A 20,363-nucleotide genomic window follows, 5' to 3' on the forward strand; every position below is an offset into this window, starting at 1 on the left:
GAGAGAGTGAGCGAGGCAGTGTCAGTGTCACCCCCTAGGGCCTGGGGACGTCCCGGGACGCGCAGTCCCTCTCGCCAAGTGGGCGACATTGGACAACGACGACTACGACGACGACGACGGACGTTCAGGGACGTTCAGGGACGTCCAGAGACGAGTTCGCCCACCCCAGATTGGGGCTGCGCAATCCTCCCGGCGGACTATGCAGCCAGTGGGTCCGTCTTGGCCAATCATGCACTACGAGCTGACGAGTCCTCGCTGTAGTCAATAAGTCATTCACCCCCTTCCCATCTCTGGCCCTCCCGGGGCGTCCCTCTCTTCGTTGTACCTGCCCATAGTCAGAAGTATGACGGGATACCTTACCGGTCTTGAGCCACATGGGCCAACTACCAGCAGCCCCCGGCCGGCCTCGGAGACTTTTTTTCTCTCTTTTTTTCCTCTCTTTCTTTTGGAATCTCAGGATACCTCACCTCTCTCAGTACCCGTACCTTCCCATAGATGCTTACCGAACACTACCTACCCAATGACAACTCGCTCACCTTAAGCCAAACGCCGAGTCCATGGCTGGCTGGTGGGGTTGATGCGACATGTGCTGCTCCAGGCAGTCAGTCTCATCTCTTCTTTTCTTAGCTCTTGTGTCCATCGCTCTGTGTATGCTTGCTCTCTCTCTGCGCGCTCTGTGAGCTGTGTGTGATATTGCCGGGTTCCCGTCGTCGAGTGGGTCCCGAACTACTATGTAGTAGGCTAAGCACCGGAACGTGGGGGGTGTACGCTAGTCTATCCCGAGCCCGGCGGGGACCGGACCCATTCACGGAAGGCTTGTTCAAGAGGGAGGGAGAGAGAGAGAGAGAGTGGGGGGGGCACATGGAGGCATGGCAATGTGCTGGATGGATATCAGCACTGGTCGCCGCCCGCGCGATTGCGCCCATCATGGGGCCATCATGGGGCCGGCGACGCCGTTTCCATCAACGTTGGTACCTCCTCCCGGTCCACGATCGGTGGAGCGCGTCCCAGGGTAAAAACATCCACGCATCTCGTTTTGCCGCTGGCGGTGCGCGTAGACCGAGGCCGTCGGCCCATCAAGACGACGGACAGATCGAGAAGGCGATGCTGCACGACGGCATGGCCACGGGGTGAGCAGTGCCGGACTCCGTAAGCGAGCATTGCAACAAGAGAAGACAAAAGGCCCACTGGCTCTGTGATTAAGCAGTACAAGTTTTGCCCCTCTAGAAAGGACAAGAGCCGAGATATACAAGCGTTGCCGCGAGAACCCTCCCCCACCCCTCGGGGTTGGAGGGAGTGCGACGAGAAACAAACATGCGATCCAGCGGCAGTAGAGAAGTGCGCCGAAATACGCGCCGCCGCCCTCTTCTCCTCCTGGGCCATCTTGGGACCAAACATGGCCCTCCCAAAAAAACAAACAAGGAGCCAACAGATTAGATTAGCTCGCTCACAAAATGACAGCGCCTCACGCCATCCAACACGCTGGTGTGCCGCTTTACACATCAGGGTTGGACTGACTCCCCAAAGGACAACAACATCTACGAAACATGACAACCCCTGGACGACAGCTTGACCCCGTTACACTTCGCATCCATAGAACTGAACGAATACTCCGTAGACAGCAGACCACGCCGGCTCAGAGGAGGTCCTTCAACACCTGCACCCGTGCCCGCGCCACATCGGACCCCTGCTCGCCCTCGCCCATCAACTCCATGATCTGGATCATGCGCGCTGTGCCGCCGCCCGTTAGCATGCTACTGCCATGTCGTCTCTGAGCTCAACCCGAAGAAATACGAGACCAAAAGGAAGGGGGTGAAGGGGGGGGGATTCAGACTCACCGATATCCGCTCTCCCCCGCACGAACAACGGATCCCTCTCGGCCATGTCGGCCGTCGACGGCTCCCTCGCCGCCTCGCGGAGCACGCTGCCGATGCAGAGCGCCTCGAGGAACGCCCGGTGGTTGAAGACCCACCACACGCGCGCCTCGAGCTCAAAGATGTTGAACAGCAGAAAGAAGGACGTGATGGCCTCATGTGCCGCCTCGAGCGTGCCGCGCATGTTGACGGGCGTGTCGGGACTCTCGGACGCGTGCACGAGCATGATGTTGTGGTGGTAGTTGCTCGTCAGGAACAGCGTCTGCCGCACGACGCGCTTGTTGGTCCGCGCCAGTGCCGTGAGGCTCTCCGGGTCCCACGACCGGAAGATGTCCGGGAACGAGCGGTACACGGCGCGGAAGTCAGAGAGGAGCTTGGACTTGTGCCGCGGCGTCGAGCAGATGGGCAGGTCCAGGGACCGCGCCGAGCAGATGGTCTCTTGCACCAGGTTCGCCAGCGTCCAGGACCCGCGGATGTAGGCGATGTCGGTCGGGTCGCTCGAGGCGATGGCCGATCCGTCGTCGAGGAGGTCCTCGACCGACACGTCCGTGTGCGTTGCTGACGGCGGCAGCGAGAGGAGAACTGTGAGGAATGTGTCCTGGAGGAGCACCGCTTGCCATAGTTTGCGACGCTGCTGTTTCTCGAATATGCTGGCTTCAGGGGTCACTAGCATCGTGTCAGCAGCCAGCCGTTTGCCTCAATGGCCCGGAAGATACGCGTACCGATATTGGGGTCGCGATGCAGGCCCATTGCGTATGCCTGGCGAATCAGGATACCGGCGAAGGCCCATCCGTCCGAGGCGTGGTTGTCGTTGATGAGAAAGTAGGTCAGCCTGGGCTGGTTAGCCTCCATCGAGGGTTACGACCGGGCACGGGTCACTCACAACACCATGGCCTGGATGGAGCGTAATGAAGCAGCGCTCAGATAGGAAAACATGCGCAACGCTTGATTACTCGCCGAGGCGTAGAATTCGGCCGTCTGCTTGCCGTCCTTGGGGGAGGTCGACGTCACAAACTGGGTGCCCAGGGCCAGCATGACGAAGATGAGACCGATGAAGGCGGCATCGACACGGTTCTTCTCGTCGGGGCTCAAACTCCAAAAGTGCTCGTAGTCGGCGTAAAAGGTTTGGCGGTGGATCATGGGGTAGACGGGGTCGACGCACTCGAAGTACTGGGCCAGCAGGATGTCGGCCTGGATCTTGTCGGGCAGGACGGAGATAACCTCGGGCAGGCCGCCCTCGCAGGTCCAGTAGTTGGCAAAGGGGTGCTCGGAACCGATGCCAAAGACGTTGCTGGCGGTGGGCAGCGAGTAGGGCACGTTGGAGAGCAGGCCGGTGGAGGAGGAGAAGGCGATGGAGCCGACGGAGCCGCGGGATGTGAAGCCGCGGCCTTCGATCAGGCCCCTGTCGGCGATGTTGGGGATGGTGGAGAGGTCCGAGGGCTTCTTCTTGGGGGGTTTGGTCATGCGACGGCCATTGGTGATGGAACGTGATGTTTCGCTGAATTGTATCTTGTCAGTAGTCGTCTTGGAGTAGCCGTTGCAAAGGGCATTGCAAGGGGGTGGCGGAAGACCGACTCAAGGATGTTGGCGACGACTGCATATTTGCATTCCGTCTGCCGCTTGATACATGCTAGGCAATGGGGCCTGCCGCGATCGCACTGCCATGCTTTATTAGTTGGTGGCCCAAGGCGACTGACTGCATTGCAGTGTGAGATATCTTGGATATCAAGGGAAGCGTTGAGTACATAGGAGGTGCCAGAAAGGGGAGGGCCGCCAAGGAGACCGACGACCTGGGGAGCTTGATACGACGAGGTCCGTGCCGTCTACCGGCCAAGTGTGTGCTCAACAAGTGATGGGAATGCGGCGATGGCTGCAACCATCGTAATCTCGGGGTTAAGCATTGAAGAGGCACTGGCGACGTGGGAGGTGACCAACGATAGACCTTGGACGTCGCGTGCGGGGGAACATGGCCAACAGTGCAAGCACGCAATCACAGCTAGCAACACGAGAAGTGTAGGTTGGGAGGGAAAAGCCAAAGCATGAGGGGGCAAACTCTAGACAGAAAGGAGCATAGACAGACAGAGTTGACGTACCTTTGTCTTGCGCTCGACGCACTCGGCGCAGGACAAGGTGGGCTTGTTGCGCCTCTGCTTCTTCTTAGAAGGCTCGTCCACGTTCGCATCGTCGGGGCTGGCCGAGTTGGCGGCGTCGACACTCTCGGCCCTCTTGAAGCCGCTGGAGGGGGGGTAACCGGGGGTCAAGGATGATGCAGGTGATGGCTCGGCCTTTGGTACGACTGTTGTTCCTGCTGTCGCCGCCGTCGATGTGTGGGAGACTCCATTTGGTGGCAGGCGTTCGTTTTCCGAGGCGGGCGACGCGTAGATGGTCGAGGCCGAGTTCGGCGTGTATGGTTGCTGCTGCTGCTGCCGCTGTTGCCGAGAATGGGGTTGAGGTACCATGGCGGCGGACTGCAAAAGGGCAGACGGTAGATGGCAGCTCAAAATGGAGGCGTCAATGAGTTGGGTTCAAAGGAGGGAGGCTCCGGGGTGTCAATGGAAAAGTGCCGTCACCGATTCGGTGGTTGATGGCGATGCCAATGCCGGCGGCGGCGGACAATCAAGATTGAATGGTAAGCAATCAGTTGTGCCCTTTCCCCCCCCCCCTGTTCTCCCTGCCCCAGTCTCGGCCGTGTGGGCACGCCGCGAGGGGGTGATTGAAACGATGAGGCTCGCTTTACTTGGTTTCCTTTGGGAAGCAGTACAGGCCCGACCTCCGGGCGACCGGGAATCGGCAGGAGTTGCGAATGGAGTTACACGGCGGTTGAATTCCGGACACAGGCGCCTTCCGTGTGCCGGGAATAAATGAATCAAGCTTTGAAAAAACGGTGGTGCCCTTCCGGGGGTCGTGTTCGCCGTGCTCAAAGGGACGGACGGACGGCAATGGAACGGGGAAGTCGGAGGGAGGGAAATAAGAGGCCTTGGGTCGCTGGGAATAAACAGGTGATTGCACGGGAATTTTGGGGGCAATAAGGACTCTAGGAGGTTACCTAGGTAGGGTACTGAGAGTTGGTTAAGAGGGGAGGGGAAAGAATTGGAAACAGTAATGGACGTGGGGGGGGCAGGCCGTGGAACAAGGAGAAAAAGAGGGGGTCGGATTCGGTGCAAGTTTCTTAGGTACAGATTGGCACTCACCTTTGGGTACTTACTCACCCTAAGAGACCACTCAAACTCTGGATACACCTACCTACCTACTTAGGTATGTACCTAGGTAGGTAGAATAGGTATCTACAGTTCGGGCAGCTCGAGCCCTAAACACTCACCATGCGCCCCCAAGAACGTGCTGCTTGCTGTGAGCGCTCGACGCTTCCTGACGAGAAAGCCACGCCCTTTTCTTCCGAATATTCGATAACAACAAATCCTCCCAGTCACCCACAACCCTGTCCGATCGGTCACACTCCGACTCTAACTGCCGGCCGGTCAACCTCCATGGTCCTGGACGAAATGGCTGGCCCCCCTCGCGCCCTGTTTGAGTACACGATCAGCAACCAGTAGGGCCCTACCAGAGCCGCTAATGGAAATCGCCGCGGCTGGTGGGGGGGCGGACAGGCAGGGTCTGCACGCTTGTCGTCGACCCGGACACCTCAAGGAGTCAAGACTCAAATCAAGCTCATGTGCCTCCTTCGGCCGGCCTGGATCACGTTCACTGGCGCGCCGCCTTCAGGACGTGCCGCATCCGGCCGAGACCCAGAGACCCAAAGACCCAAATCAGCTCAGCTCAGCTCAGCTCACCTTGAGGACACACTTTACAAATTTACACACTACAATTTTGCTTCACCCTTCCTCAAACGCTTTCCAGTCCCTTCTAAAACGCATCTCCTCAGCCAACAAGGACGGACAGGAGGGCGGGGAGGGTCCATTCTAGGCTAACGCCTCTCGCTCCTGCGTTTGTCTGCCTGCCGCGAAATCCCCTTGCCTAGCAGTGAGTGAGTGAGTGGGTTGCACCGCCATCGACGTCACTCATGTAACCAATTCCCCGATTTCAAGGCTCTAGGCCCTTCAGGGGGGATGGAGAGACCAACAATGAATGACCTTTCCCTGCTGCGCCTTTGCACTCCAACCCTCTTCCAACCTGGCCATGTAGTCGCTGATTTGAGGCTCGAGCTTAAGCGGCACCATATCTCGGTTTCGGGATTCGCTGACATGCCCGGGCGTGCATCGGCCAACTCGGCCATCTGGCCGAGTGAGCCCAGCACTGCCGTCGCCGATATCGCCTTAATCCCCGGGCCCGATTCGGCCTGCATGATGCAGCTACCCCGGAGCTTCATGAAATAGATATGCAAATTCCCCACCAACCGTCATCGGATCATGACAATCCGTCCGCGCCGATGGTTTAGTGGTAAAATTCTCCGTTGCCATCCAGCAGCGTCGGGGAGCCGGGGGTTCGATTCCCCCTCGGCGCATTCTTTTGCTTTTTGTTGCAATGTTTCTAGTTGAGTCGAATGCAGTCCCTTCCTCCTTTCTACTTTCCTCTTCTTTTCTCTTTCATCCATCCACCTAGACAGACATGTGCCAACCTGATTGGGATGCATGCAGTCAACGCACCACCCATGGCGAGATCCCGATGCTGTCTTATCTGTCTAGCCGGCACGAGATGCGTAGAGAAAGTCGTGAACAAATTGAAACGTACCCCCCCCCCCCCTTCTCCCATCTCGCGTCCGTATAAGCCGCGAAGGCTATAATATAGTTTCCCTACTCGAGATAAACCTACAACAGCTCGAGAAACGTACCGTCATGAACTGCATCTTTCGTTGACTTCAAGTGCTGACCGCAAGATGATGCACATGAACAGGCACACATGCGTTTCTTGCTCCGTTTCTTAAATCGATACAAGGGCAGCAGGCTAAACTTCCATTCCGTGAGAAGACACCCCCAATAAATTGAACAAGGGCCACCACCACGTCTACCGGCGTCGAGTTGGCTTCATAACATGACCCTGCTCTTCGGAGTCGAGTGTCTGCCATAGGAAGGAAGACATCGTCCTATCGTCCCGGGCTTGACTGCATCTCGGAAACCGACCACGTATCCCTCAATCGTGACCTGGCTGACTTCCAAGGTTGGCCTCACTTGTTCCGATGTTTCCCTCTTTTTACCAAATGAACACACTCGTATTGGATGGAGACTACCGAACTGGAGAGAAGGTAGTTAGTCGTTGTAATCATGCCTGGGGGCGCCCTCACTCAAAACCGTGGACTCTCATCCTCTATGGCTTGCATGTAGGTTCCGCCATTCGAGTACATGCAACGAGCACACGGCCAGGACTCACAAGCCAAGAGTGAGCGGGATACACGGGACCATACATACTCTGCAGACTTGAAGCGTTTCATCATCTCTCATCAATCTTCCACAGTTGACTTATCAACAACGGCTTGTGATCCAGGCCGGTGTAGGTTACCTTCTACGTGTAGGCGTATTCATCCCTCATGTCAGTGTTCTTCATTGCCCTCGCCATTCAACCGGCGCCTATAATACTGTATGGATATATATTTCGAGTAGACTCGGCCTCGTTGACAAAAACACAGCTCATGCTGCACCGTCTCTGTGAGCCCTCACCTTTTGGAATTCACAATCACGCGTGGAGTCTGAATCTCTGACATCGCCGTATGGAAGTCTACTGAGCCCTCGCAAGTATATCGAGGAAAATGTCGGACGCAAGCAATTCAGGTCTGAAAATGCACATAAAATAAAATCAATGTCGATACAAAACGAGTGCAGAAAAAAAAAAACCCCGAAGGCAAAAGAAAACAAAAGAAAAAAACTTTCCCCGGGAAACCGTCCTCATTCATTCAAAAACCGTCTTCCGCACCAGCAGATGTCATCCAGCGGCGGCGGAGTGCATCCCCGCGACCCCCCTCCCACAACCTTCAATTGTCGAGTGTCATCTTAATTCTCTTTCGTGGTTCTGCGAATGCATTCAGTCATTGTATGTATAAATGCAAGTCAGCCTCCGTAAGAGTCGTCGTGGTCTTTGGCCTGAAGAGCGCCGTTCGCCGACATCACGTTGACGTGACATGAACGGCGGCCGAAACTGGGTCCGATGATGATGAATCATTGATGCCGCCCGGAACACCACCATCAACACCACCATAAACACTCACTCACTCATTCACTCACACCGTCACACCAATTCCCTCGTCTGAAAAGCCTCACGCAACTCTCCCATCTACATACACAGCACACAAACCCGTCGGGCGCCATCACATCCCTCCGATCCCGCAGGAACACCCACCGACACCAAACAAAATAAAACACAGGGCTCATTCCACCTGCCCATGAGTGCCGTGCGAAACCTCACGAGCCGCCGCATAAGCCAGCTATCCCACCACCTCGCGACCTCCTCACCTCGCGCCATGTCCTCAGCACAAGGATCGGCCTCCCCTGGCCCAGCGCCGTGGCGCGCCGCCTTCCTCGAGAACGTCACCGCCATGGCCTCCCCTGAGTTCAGCCTCGCGACGCTGCACTCCGCCCCCTCGACCGCCGCCGCCGCCGCCGGGGCCGGTGCCGGGGCTGTCCCGCGCCTGCGCACCGTCATCTTTCGCGGCCTCTGGGCCTCGCTGCCCGTCAACCCCAAGAACACGGCTGACCTCAACCCGCCCGCGTACGAGTCCGACCTGCTCACCCTCACCACCGATGCCCGCATGGCCAAGGTCCCAGACCTGTTCGGCGGCTCCTCCGCCTCCTCTAGCGGCGGCGGCGGGCCCGTCGAAGCGTGCTTCTGGACCGACGCGAAGGTGCAGTGGCGCGTGCGTGGCGAAGCCTACATCCTCGGCCCGGACGTCGAGCGCGAGGCCTCCACCGCCGTGCGCGATACGCTGCTCGCGCGCATGCGCCGCGTATCGGACAAGACGGCCGACGACGGCTGGAGCTTCGCGCGCGAGGTCACGGCGCACTTCGGCAACCTCAGCCCCATGATGCGCGGCACGTTCCGGAACCCCGAGCCCGGGACGCCGCGCGGCGCGAACCCGCCCGGCGACCAGCTGAAGCTGGGGCAGAAGGTCGAGGACCTCCATGACGAGGTGGCGCGGGCCAACTTCCGCGTCGTCGTCATCGTCCCGACCGAGGTGGACCAGACTGACCTGAGCAACGCCGAGGACCCGCGGCGGTGGCTGTACCGGTTCGTCGGCGCGGCGGCCGATGGCGAGCCGGCCGATGGCGCGGAGCGGTCCAACGGCTGGGAGAAGGTCGAGCTATGGCCGTAGATGGATGGGGGCCGAGAAGGGGGGGGGGGGGGGGGGGGAGGGGGCAGGATCGTCCGTTGTTGGACACCGCACACTCGTATGCAGAGTAGATTCACTTGGCTACCTAGACACAAAACGGGCGGTCTCGTTCCAAACAGCGAACGTACCCAGCGCCGAGCCTACCTACAGAAAGCATCATCACGTTACGCTCACCTTACCCGCTCAGTTCATCGTTGTACAATCTCGACCATGGGAATACGGACAAGTCTCACGCGAGGGGGTCGGTGGTGTGTGGTCCTGGATCGCCATCACTCACTCCCGGGGTTACTGTAAGCTGCTGATGTGCTGATACCCCTCGCCAGTATGGGAAGCTACCAAGCCGAGCCGTGCCGTGTTTATCATGCCACCTCCTCACTCATCCTGACCCTCACCGGTCGCCCGAATCCTGTTGCCACAAGGGAGGGGGGGCTCGGGTACCTTTGGCCGGCGAATGGCAACCAACATGGGGTTGGCCGCGGCGACGGCCGGACCCCCTCCTTTTTAGGGAACACTGCCGCGTCTGATGGATCAGCGGCGTTGCGTGGCGCGGGATGAGATGTCCTCACGCAGGGCGCGAGTGCACGAAGACCGTTCTGGCAAACGGGCATGGCTTGCTGTTGGTCTGTTGGTCGTTGGTCTTGTTGGTCGTGTTGGAGGGGGAGAGACGAGGGAGGTCTCGCCATGCTTTCCCACAAGCAGACGAAAGTGGTAAGCGTAGGCATTTGTGTGTACTAACGCGTGATGGTGATCCGGTTCCAACATGAGTCCCGAGCGAGGCAGAACCGTGCTTCCCGTGCATTCCGGTGATGTCGCCCGCCATTCGATATTTCGTTGTTTCTGGTGCCCACAGCAAATTTCCCTGCCGTGGAGGGCTCGGGAAAGACCAATATCAACAAAGAATCATCTCGAAGTCCTTCCCATGGATAGCCCTGCTTGGGCCACATGGCAGTTTCGATCATTACACTGCACTACGACACCGCAGGCAGCACGCACGCAATCCAGCTCATCCCTGGCGGGCCCCGAAAGAGTCAGGAAGAGCAAGAGAAAGAAAGACACGGGCGAATGTCCTTGCAAGGAAAGGAGGAAACTTGTTTCCATGCCTCAATACTCTCTCAACCGGCTGCATCGTTGCCACATTATCAAAACAATAACATCAACAAACCAACGGATTTCTCCTTCCGAATGGGGCGAAACCACCGACCAGCAGCCCAACATCTCCAGACCCCCCAGGGCCGAACGTCAAGCTCTGAGTGGCAGTGGCTAAAGATGCGGAGAGATAGAGAGAGAACGCGAGAGAGAGCGAGAAAGCGAGAGAGGGAGAGGGAGATACGGTTGACCAGCCCCCTCTCTTTTCCCTCTCGGACCAGAGCAGGATACAAAAACTTCGTAAAGCCAGAGCCGGTCTGCATGGCTGGTTTAGCGGTCTCCAGGGCTCTAGTCAGTCATTCCACATGGCAGCCATGCAAGCCCTAACCCGCGGATCTCCACACCGGATCTGGGAGCTCTGCTTCCGCGAGCCCTTGGCGGCCGGCCGTCATTTGCGCGTAGCGTGATTACAAGGAGTGAGAGAAAGTGGACGAAGGGGAGTGAACAAAACGAAAACAAGACCGGGGTGGAGGGGGGAGAGGCCGACAAAAATGAGAACAGGAAAAAAAAAAAAAAAAAAGGCTCGGCGTGGGCCTTTTCTCGTTTCTTTTTTTTGAAGCTTCGGCGGGTCCTATCGAGATTTGAGGCACAACCGGGGGCATATCATCTCCCCCTCCCAAACAGAGATGCAAAGGAAAGGGCCCCGCCGACAAATCGTTGGCAGTTAACCAGAGACCGGCTGCGGCTGGTGATCGGCTTTCATTGTGTCCTGATGTCGCCAACGGTTGCGAGGTCATATCCAGAACACGATGGATTGACGAGTGTTAGGGGGAGCGTGCCGAGTTTGTTGCAATGGCCGGGGTACAAAAACTTTAAACCGGACGAGAAGGGACTGGAATGAGTGAGCATTGTTATTGTTTTCGTTTGTGAACCCGGGCAAAGCGGGACCCCCCCCCCCCCCCCCCCCCCCCCGGGCGTTTCTCTTCCCCCTTTTCCCCACGCGAGGCCGTCTGCTGCGGTAACGGGGGGTCCCGTTAGCTGCCGAAGCTGTCCGTCTTACATGTATCCGTACGAATAGAATAGTCTTTATTTCGTCAATCTCCGCAGCCTTTGCGAGTCGCACTGCGTCGAAGCCCAATCGAGCCCTATGCCACCCGCATTGCCTCGCCTAGCCGCCGAGGCAGCATCACGAGATCAGGTGCCGTGTATGAACGAGACACTGATTCGTCGTGTTTTGGTCCGGTATGCTTATGCGTCCGCTGCGTGTTGACATATTCGGTAAAGGCGAACGGTTGAGGGATCCGCCTCGTTGCAGCTCCTCATCCTAACAAACCCCCTTCCGACGTCACATCGCCAGTCGAGCTGGCCAGGTTGCAAATGTTGCCGCTGTCCACTATGTCAGGGAGCAGATGCCCACCTTCTGGACAGAACTCAAAAACTTCAGATCACTCACGGCTTGACCATTGGCGCCCCGTCATGGCCAACTGCCAATAGCAAACCCATTCTGTAATGAGACCGCGTTCGTGCACTGTTGCCAGACACTTTAAATTATCGACGTCGCCAGGTGCTCAAGGATCCCCCTTGACCATCTCGAACATTGTACGCGTAGTCGTCTGCTCCTCGGATCGTCGTTGGGGCCGGGTGTGGTTCAAAATCAATTCCAGAGAAATGACCCGAGTTAATCAGCTGCATTCTGGAAACACGAGAAGCAATCCCCTTCTCCCTTCGTCCTTGTCTATCTGTCTGTCGGTACATGTAGAGTGGCAGCAAGTACACAGTACGCTGAAAAGCGATGGGCAGCCTCGAGTTCGCAAGCCAGTCCGAAGATGGACAGACGTTGCACATATTGTGACGCGTATGCAGCAAGGCTAAAAATCGACACGGAAAGCTCAATTGTCGGTGGACAGGCTACCTGTTACCTGACACGCATGGCTGTTCCCGCATGGAAGCGGCATTCTTTCTTTCAGTTCAGATAGAACAAGACGCTGCATCGAGCTCCAAGGAACCTTTCGCCTGTTGCTGCTGATGCTGCTGCTGCCATGCAGACCAAAGCAGATCTGGCTGTTCTGTGCGTCAATACTCGGGTGTGTGGGTGTTGTCGCTTCTTTTGAATGGTTAGAAACCCTTCACCGTCACTTTCGGGTTGACTGCCGAGCGCCGTTCCGGCCCTATCGCGTTGTTCGTTGGCGGCTTCTGGGCGGCCGATGATCTGCGCGACGAGTTTAACTCGTGAGTTTCCAGGGGAGCGTAGCCGCCCGCGACGTTTGTTCAGCCCAGCTAGACCGTCATCTTATCAGCTGGCTATTTGTTGCCCACCGCCTGTCTGCGGACATCGGTTTCGGACCGACCGCGACAATGCATGGAGAGATGGCCGACGATCGCGGGAAACGTCCAACGTCTCCTGTCTTTGCTTGTCCTAGACGCACGCCGTTGCTTTGGATTAACATTCAGGCTATCCAGTAAAGTTCAGATGCTTCCTTGTCCGGCAGAGACAGCAAGGGACGCAGCAGGCAACATGAGGCCAATTTGGAATAATAACAGCGCGGACTCGGCCAGTTTGGCATCGGCACAAAGGTTCTGTGAATGCTCGAAGCACTTGACCGTCGCCCGATCTGATGCGCAAAGACCCAGCCCTAATCCATCCTTCGCTTGAAGCCCACGTTAGGCCGTGGTTTCGTCGCATACAACTTCTCTCAAAGGGGATGCTGGCTTGAGCATGAAGCACGTGTTGTCCTTGACATTGGGGAATCGGAGGATGGCTGAAAGTCCGACAGAAACCCTCCCTGTCTGACCTGTTGGAGGCATTTCGGGGGTCTTTACAGGGATTCTTTCTGGCACAGATATCGACAGTCTTACGGAGAACTCCGACCATCCCTGCCAATTGCCTGGTTCTGCTCCGGTTGCTTCGGCCGGAGGGAACCGGACAGCTCGGTCCTGTTGACCGTCTTCGGGCAACCACTGGCCTGACCGGTCTTATGTCTTGCCAAACCCCCATCAGCCCCAGCTGGCCGTGGTCGGTAGGTTCGTGGGGTAAATGGCAGAGCGCCCTGGGTTGATGCACGCACCCACCGAGTGGTCGAGAAGCCGTCACCTTGTAGGCTATAGACATACGCCTACGTGTGCTTGCGTGTACAGGAGTGACTACGTCCCTGGGTGTCTCCGTGCCGACACGCATTCATAAGATCCCATGCAAAACTGCACGACGTGGGGTTCTCGTATTGTTGGCAAGGAATTGTGACCTTGTTGTTATGAGCCCTCTTGCGCGGGATCCGTGGACGAAACCCCTTGGCCGTTGACAGCTTACAAAATAAGCACAGAAAAGCCGACCTGAAACGGCCCCCGTCAACGCGATATACCCTCTCCAAGACGGACGGACTGTACCTTCCTCACATCTTCAAGCTCGAGGTGTCTGCAAACCATCAGATGTAGGTGAAGCACCTAGCCACCTGGTACCTTGGAAGGCGTCTGTCGAGGAGGGGGGGGGGAGCGAGGAGAAAAGAAAGATGGCTGCGGTCAAAACCTCCAACGCATCAAAGTCCGATTACTTTAGGGGAGAATGGGTCAGATGGTTGGGACTAAAGGCGGGCAATCCGCTTGATCTGCAGTGGCATGCACGAGCAACGGCGAGGACAAGGAGGTCGCCAAAGACGATCGAAAGCCGCAGGCGTTGAGTGGATGGATAAGCATGCATGAGATGCAGAAACGGCAACACCTCCCCGCTCTGGTCGATGTCCGAGAAACCCCATCCGTTACTAGGTTTCCTGTGTGCGTAGGCTGTTGGTACTGTGGTCTTGATCTAGGGGGTGGGGTGCTGTTGGAGCGGCTGTCATTAATGAGGCGCCAGGGCGGTAGATGTTGCGACAAAGTTCGACGGGTTCCTTGCCCGTGATACGTAGTCGTGTGCGGTTGGACGTGTTGAGCTTGCAGCCGTTGATTGTTTTTGCATTTCACCAGCATCTCAATCGGCGCGACTGACGATTGGCAGCGGACCCTAGACCTTTTCTTGCCAAAAGGACAAAGTTGCCATTGAACGAAGGGCAAAGGTCGGACAGGACGCAACCTTGCAAGCTAATGGGCGGCGGAAAAGGGGACTGATCTGCGAGATTGAACTCTGTGACATTGTGACATCTCCTTTTCGACTCTTGAGACTGTTCGTCGGGGTCATTGGGCCCGGATAATGTGAAATTCGTCCTAGTCATGGCGGAAATGCGAGATTTTGGATTCGCCGGTCAACCGCCAAAGAAGGACGAGCAGGAATAGGGCTAGCAGCGGCGATCGACGGGGGGGCGCTGTGTTATGGCATGTTTCACCCTGGCTTGCCTCCGCCAGGTGATTTGTTCGAGAAGGTCTGGAAGAAGCCGAGTGAGTGTGGACAGGCATTGAGGACGGGTCAGGGCATCCCCCGTATCTGTCCTTCTCCCCGGCGTGTCAGGGGAGGAAAAGGGAAGGTTGCAGTCGACGAGCAATGCCAAACCCCCTCGAGGGTAGGGCGATCACATTGTGCGTTTGATTTGGTTTCGAAGCATTCGCCGACAGTGGACTACTGCCGCGTAATGTTTGGTCTTAGCATCATGCTTCTTGCTTGCTCCCGATTCTCTTTTCGGTCCTGCTCGGAGTCGGTCACAGTGCGTTGTCGCATCCAGAGTTAGATCTCAATCGGCTGGCGATGGACGTTGGATGCCGGACATGACACTGTCTCGACCGGCAGGCAATAGTCGTCCCATCGCGAGAGACAACAGTACCGGAGAGACACAGTACCGTAACAAGAGCGCTAGGACCAGGCATTCTGGCAATTCAACAGTGCCGATCGTATGTCAGCCAGTCGCAGGCCTCCATGTTGTATTCTTTGTTCGCGCCGTTTACAAGACACCGACTGTACAAACACGGAAATGGCAAGGGTTGTAGTGAGTGCCCGTGCGAGGAGGCGGCGGCGGATACGGCGACGCAAGTCGGTGACAATTGCCCATGTAAGGGACGCTTGGGCTGATGTCAACATTGCTGCTGTTGTCTGCCTCTTTCGCAACCAGGTACGGATACTAGTGACTTTCAAGATGTCGAGCAAGGCTGTTCAAGGTGTGATGTATCGTTAGGTGGGAACGGATGGGCAGCAACAAGAGAAAGTCATGGCTCGTTTTCTCCCAAGACGAGAGAGCTCTAGCATGTCTCTGTTTAGCGCCGCTCCTCGAACTAGGGGGCACCTGTCATTCCAGGGGCGGGCGGACGCTTGAAGGTGATGGGTGGTTTGAGCCGCACCAGAACGCACAGAGCCTGCGTCGAAAAGAGAAAAGGTACAGTAGACATGATGCCATAGGGACGACGGCTTCGGACGGCTTCGGATAGGTGAGAGCGGAGTTCACCAGATGCTACCCAGGTCCAAGAGTGCCCAGAGTCGACTTCAGTCTTAGTCTATGTGCGCACCGAGTCCGACATCAGTTTCGAGAGAGGATCGCCGAGTCCCGTTGGAGACGTAGTGAGGTGTCGTAGGCGGCGGAAGCAAAGTAGCCAACGTAGGATTTGCAACGGCCGTAAAGCTTTGTCTCTGTTCGGGGTGGGCTGCATCGTGGGATGGAGCGAGGAGGACTAGATGGCGCAGGTCTGACTGCCACTTCCGTGCCGCACTTTGCATGATGCTGCGAGACGGTGAACTTGGTGTGCCAACTTGCCTGGTGTCTGTCGTGGGTGCGCATGTGAGTGCTAGGTAGACGGGCCTTGGCCTTCCGTGGCGGCACCAACGCCCCGATCCGAACCCAACGGGCTAAGAGAAGGTAAAGTACGTAACGTTGTGTCTTGTGCTGTTGAATAAGAACTGGGCCCACGGGCTCCGTCATTGGCAGCTGGCTGGGGAAAAGGCTGACGATGTGAGAAGAGGCACGGGGAGTGTTGTTTCAGGGCATTGCTAGTGTACGCGCGAGCCATGTCTTGAAGTGTTTTTCTTTCGATGGCTGCTTCTGTCGAGAGTGACGAGCTGTTGCCGAGTTGGAGATGGCAATGGAGCAAGCAAGCAGCAGGCGGCCAAGACCGAGGAAGATGCAATCGGCGCTGGGCTGGAGAGACGAGAATGGCGTGCCGTTCTGTCCTGCTCCATTCCATCGCTCATGTGAGACGAAGCAAATGGACGTTTGTTTGCTCTGGCCATGCAGCATCGACAGGTCCACAGTGTTTCGACGAGACGAGCAGCAAAGGCTACCCGGTACATGTTCTCTGTATCTGTACAGTAGAACGTTTCATCCATGTCAGCCAGGTCGTCGCCGGCAGCGAGCGAATGCATCTGGTTGTGGCCGGAGGTCAGATTCCGAAGGCGTCAGACTCAGAAAAAGCGGAAAGTCGAAGATCTTCGGCCTGTCTGAAGGCGGGTGGATGAAGCAGTACTCTCAAGGCCTGTTAGGATTAGAATCAGGATCAGTTATCACCGTCCGCGTAGTGCCATCTGATGTAAATGGGGGGGGTTTAGCCGTTCCCCGTCCCAACGTGCCGTCCGTTGTCAGGTATTCCTTTCCTACCATGACCTCCGGGCTCTTAGATGCTCTGTGATGATTGGAATATGACTGAAGCGAATCAACCAATACCTATCTCAGTACCTAAGGAAGGAGAAGGGCAGGCGTGCAGATACTTACCTACCTGCACTAGGTGTTTAGGTAGGCAGCTCAATGACATGCCGAGGAAGGTACGTGCTTCGTGCCCGCCCGCTCCTTCTGTTCTTCTGCCCCATGCGCAGGTACGTATAGGCTTACCTACGATGTACCTGCTGCACAGTGCACGTTCGAAAATTCGCACACATCTCTCGTCCTCTCCCCTCCTCCCTCCTTCGCACTTCTTCTCCATCTCCTACCCCCCCAGTCCTCGTCCTATTCGGAAAGAAGGTGTAAGTAAGATACGTACCTCTTGCCCTTTTTTCCTTAGCGTCACGGTTCCCGCCCACTGCTGCTGCTTGAAGTGGATAAGGGCGGGTGGTGCCCGGCGTTCGCCTCCACACCACGGGCGTGCGGCCCTGTCATCTCCGCTCTCTGTCTCTCTCCTCACAATCCCACCCGGTACGTACCATTGACTCCATGGGCCATCGGTGCTCCTCTCCTCTCTCCTGCTTTTTTGTTGCCTGCGTCTGCATCTGCTGCATTGGCTGCATCTGCATCTCGCACAACAGAGACACAGAGAGGCGTGGCCCCTACAAAGATACACAGGCCGTGTACAGAGTGCGGAGTACTTCCTCTGCTCTGTACGAACCAACGAATACAATTCATTCCTTGCCGTGCATTAATACAATATTACTTGCCTTTCTTTCTCCTTATCCACCACCACCACCACCACCACCACCGCCGCCGCCGCCGCCGCCGCCAGCTACACTCCCTCCTTCCTGTCTCTTCTCTACTCTCAACCCCACAACCAACCTGACATCGCACAACTTGTGACCTCCTTCACCTCCTCTCATATCTACTTGCTCTCCTCCTCCCCCTCCTCCTTCTCCTCCACTTCCCCTCTTTCTCTCGTTTGTGTACCAGAAAAGAGAGAGGTTGCGATTATCATTTCGGACCCTGTCATAGGCATACCCTGCCCTGCCCACGTCCCTTGCTTTTTGCCCTTCCATCTTGCCGTAGATCGCCAGAGAAAGAGGGGGGAAAACCCACGTCCAAATCCCTTGCGCTGTCTATTCACATAAGAGTAGGATCTCACCTCGCCTCTGCAACCACTCCCCATCGATTATTCTTATTCTCCTCTCCGCCTTTCCCTCTCAGCGCTAGCGGCCCCAACTAGCGCCGTTGACCCCCAACCGTGACGCCAAGCATACGAAGGCCACACAGCTAGCTACTTAGGTACCTACGAATACCTGTACATCTTGCCCTCGACACTTCACTTTCACTTTGTCTTGGAAACCGATACCTCCACACGGCCGCATAACATCCACTACTGTCTACGCATACATCGGCCGACCTTATACATACTTCGTTTATCCACCTACCTACTTTATATCTTACTTATCCTCGTTTCCCCTCGTCCGCAATTCATCCCTCTCCCGAAGCTTAGAGACCGTCCCGCGCAGATCTCGCGTCGCCCTCGCCTTCTAGCTGCCGATCACCCTCGCACAATTACGGCTCCTTTCCTCCTGCTGGCCCCTAGACCCAAGTCTCTCAAGTCTAGACCTGTTCGATCTGGTGCTGTGTCTTCCTCCTCCTGCCGCCACAAATCCGCCGCCGCTAGTTTCGATTCTTTCTCCCGCCGCCCGCTTCGAATCTAAAGCCTACGTTGCCAAACAGACACGCCTATTTCTCTCGGCACCCTCGCATCGGGCATCGACGTGAAGCACATCTGCTAGAGACGTCCACAACGTCTCGCCTCGTCTTCCCTGCTCCAAAAACGCCCTCCCTCCAGAGGGACACACCAGCGCTTGCTGGCGGATCATGCTTCGCCTATAAGCACATCGCCGATCTCCTCGCTCATTCCCTACCTTCCTCATCGTTGAGTCTGCGACGCCGATCACTGCTCTGTGTTCTACCGAACAATCCTTCCAAAACCTGCTACGCCTGTCACTACGTTCTACCGTTGGCGACAACTCGATCTAATATTGCCCAATCGCTGCACATATCAGACGTTGAGTCTACACTCGACGTCCCATCAACAACTCCGACACGGCCAACCCACGACCGAGAGAGGAACGCCTTGTTTTGGTCATGGATGCCCTCAAGAACATCGTCAACAATGTCCCCGAATGGTTGGACCGTCTAGACCAGCTCGGGGAACAGATCGACCAGCGTCAGGTTGAGCTTGCAGCACTGGGCGCTGATAAGTCGTCGCGCTCCATCAAGAACCGCGGATCAACCGAATCGCTGAAGCTCAAAGACGAAACACCCAATGATGCGTCAACACCAGCCGACGAAGCTCCCGCGAACAAGGCGAGTACCCAACAACCCGTTGTCTCTACGACGCCATCTCAGGATGGGACAAGAACCAACAACCATCCTTCCAGCCCTAGTAGCGGAACACCTTCGGCCCTCCATAAGCAGACTCGACAGGCAATGGCTTTAGCGCAAGCTCGCGCCCGGGCTGTAGTCGAGAAGAGACCCCGCCCGTCTTCAGTGCTGTCAAATGAGGATGACGCTCCGGCCAAATATCGCTCACGGAAACTGGTTCTCGTCTACTACGACTCGTTTGTCGAAAGCTTCTTCGAGGAGCTGGTCAAGTTTGTATCGGCAAGTCGGAATTTGATGCGTAAAGCCAAGATGGCGGCAAAGGTGGCTGCAATACGCCGTTTGGCAGAGCGAGAGCAGCCCGATGAAGATAACACCGGCGCTGGTGACCTTCAGCCAGACACTACCGATGGTGCTGCCACCGCCTCCGACGCGCTGCCCTCCCTGCGTTACATGAGCACAAGACGAATGGGGCCTCCCAACGGTCGAAATGGCCCTTCGTACACGCGAGCTGGCCAGGGGGGTGGTGCCATGATGAGCGAAACCGGGCCAGACGCTTATGACGAGCTCGATAAGTGTCTCGAGTATATTCAAAACCAGTCTGAACATGCCGCTCACCAATTTCTGCGTGATGGAGAATGTACGGAGGAAATTGGCAACATTCAGCGGCGTCTTGCCGAGACCAAAGAGCTGGCAATTAAGGAAATGGCACGAGTCGAAAAGGACGAACCCGAGCTACTGAGGGCTACCAGCGAGGCCAACAAGGTGCGGACTCTTCGGCCGACGAGCATGCGCCGCGAGCTCACGGCCGGCAAGGACAACAACCCGCCCTTGCCTCCCAAAAAGCTTGAAGTCGACTCCAATTTTGAGGTGGCGGAAAAGGCGCCAGCCAACCACAAGGCGGTTGCCGTCGACGTGTCCAAGCCTTTGGAGGCGGGCATTGCGGCCATCGAGGCGGATGATGAGGGTATCGACGACATGGAGATCACACTACCACCCAGGTTGAACTATCGATCTACCAGGGCGATGCGAAGCTGAATACAGCCCCGACAGGATCCGATGACCCATCTAGGGCAACATGTTTTCCTCATCTATGTTAATGACTGATACGGCCTCCCCCGGATGTAGAAAAAAGAAAAAGAAGGAGTGGTAGCATATGAGGACTAAAATCACTGGATGAGAAAGGGTGACTTTATCCAAAAGGGGGAAGGAGGGACACGGAGGGGTTGC

The 20,363-nt window shown here is 56.7% G+C and overlaps 4 protein-coding genes across 4 annotated transcripts; 2 read left to right on the plus strand and 2 right to left on the minus strand.

The window, feature by feature from the left end:
- Nucleotides 1-1,636: 1,636 nt before the first annotated feature.
- Nucleotides 1,637-4,333, minus strand: CH63R_13725 (Fungal specific transcription factor; the record flags this gene model as incomplete). Its single annotated transcript, XM_018308699.1, has 6 exons — nt 1,637-1,731; nt 1,839-2,540; nt 2,597-2,706; nt 2,758-3,398; nt 3,446-3,697; nt 3,968-4,333. The coding sequence occupies 6 exons, from the start codon at nt 4,331-4,333 to the stop codon at nt 1,637-1,639; spliced, it is 2,166 nt and encodes a 721-aa protein (XP_018151017.1).
- Nucleotides 4,334-8,202: 3,869 nt separating this feature from the next.
- Nucleotides 8,203-9,129, plus strand: CH63R_13726 (Zn 2cys6 transcription factor; the record flags this gene model as incomplete). Its single annotated transcript, XM_018308700.1, has 1 exon — nt 8,203-9,129. The coding sequence occupies one exon, from the start codon at nt 8,203-8,205 to the stop codon at nt 9,127-9,129; it is 927 nt and encodes a 308-aa protein (XP_018151018.1).
- Nucleotides 9,130-15,420: 6,291 nt separating this feature from the next.
- CH63R_13727 (uncharacterized protein) lies at nt 15,421-15,859 on the minus strand (the record flags this gene model as incomplete). Its single annotated transcript, XM_018308701.1, has 2 exons — nt 15,421-15,596; nt 15,652-15,859. The coding sequence occupies 2 exons, from the start codon at nt 15,857-15,859 to the stop codon at nt 15,421-15,423; spliced, it is 384 nt and encodes a 127-aa protein (XP_018151019.1).
- A 3,037-nt stretch (nt 15,860-18,896) lies between these two features.
- CH63R_13728 (uncharacterized protein) lies at nt 18,897-20,171 on the plus strand (the record flags this gene model as incomplete). Its single annotated transcript, XM_018308702.1, has 1 exon — nt 18,897-20,171. One exon carries the CDS (start codon nt 18,897-18,899, stop codon nt 20,169-20,171), a length of 1,275 nt encoding a protein of 424 aa, XP_018151020.1.
- Between the last annotated feature and the right edge of the window lie 192 nt (nt 20,172-20,363).

Source organism: Colletotrichum higginsianum, chromosome 10 (assembly GCF_001672515.1).
Source record: "Colletotrichum higginsianum IMI 349063 chromosome 10, whole genome shotgun sequence".
NCBI classification, from domain to species: Eukaryota; Fungi; Ascomycota; class Sordariomycetes; order Glomerellales; family Glomerellaceae; genus Colletotrichum; species Colletotrichum higginsianum.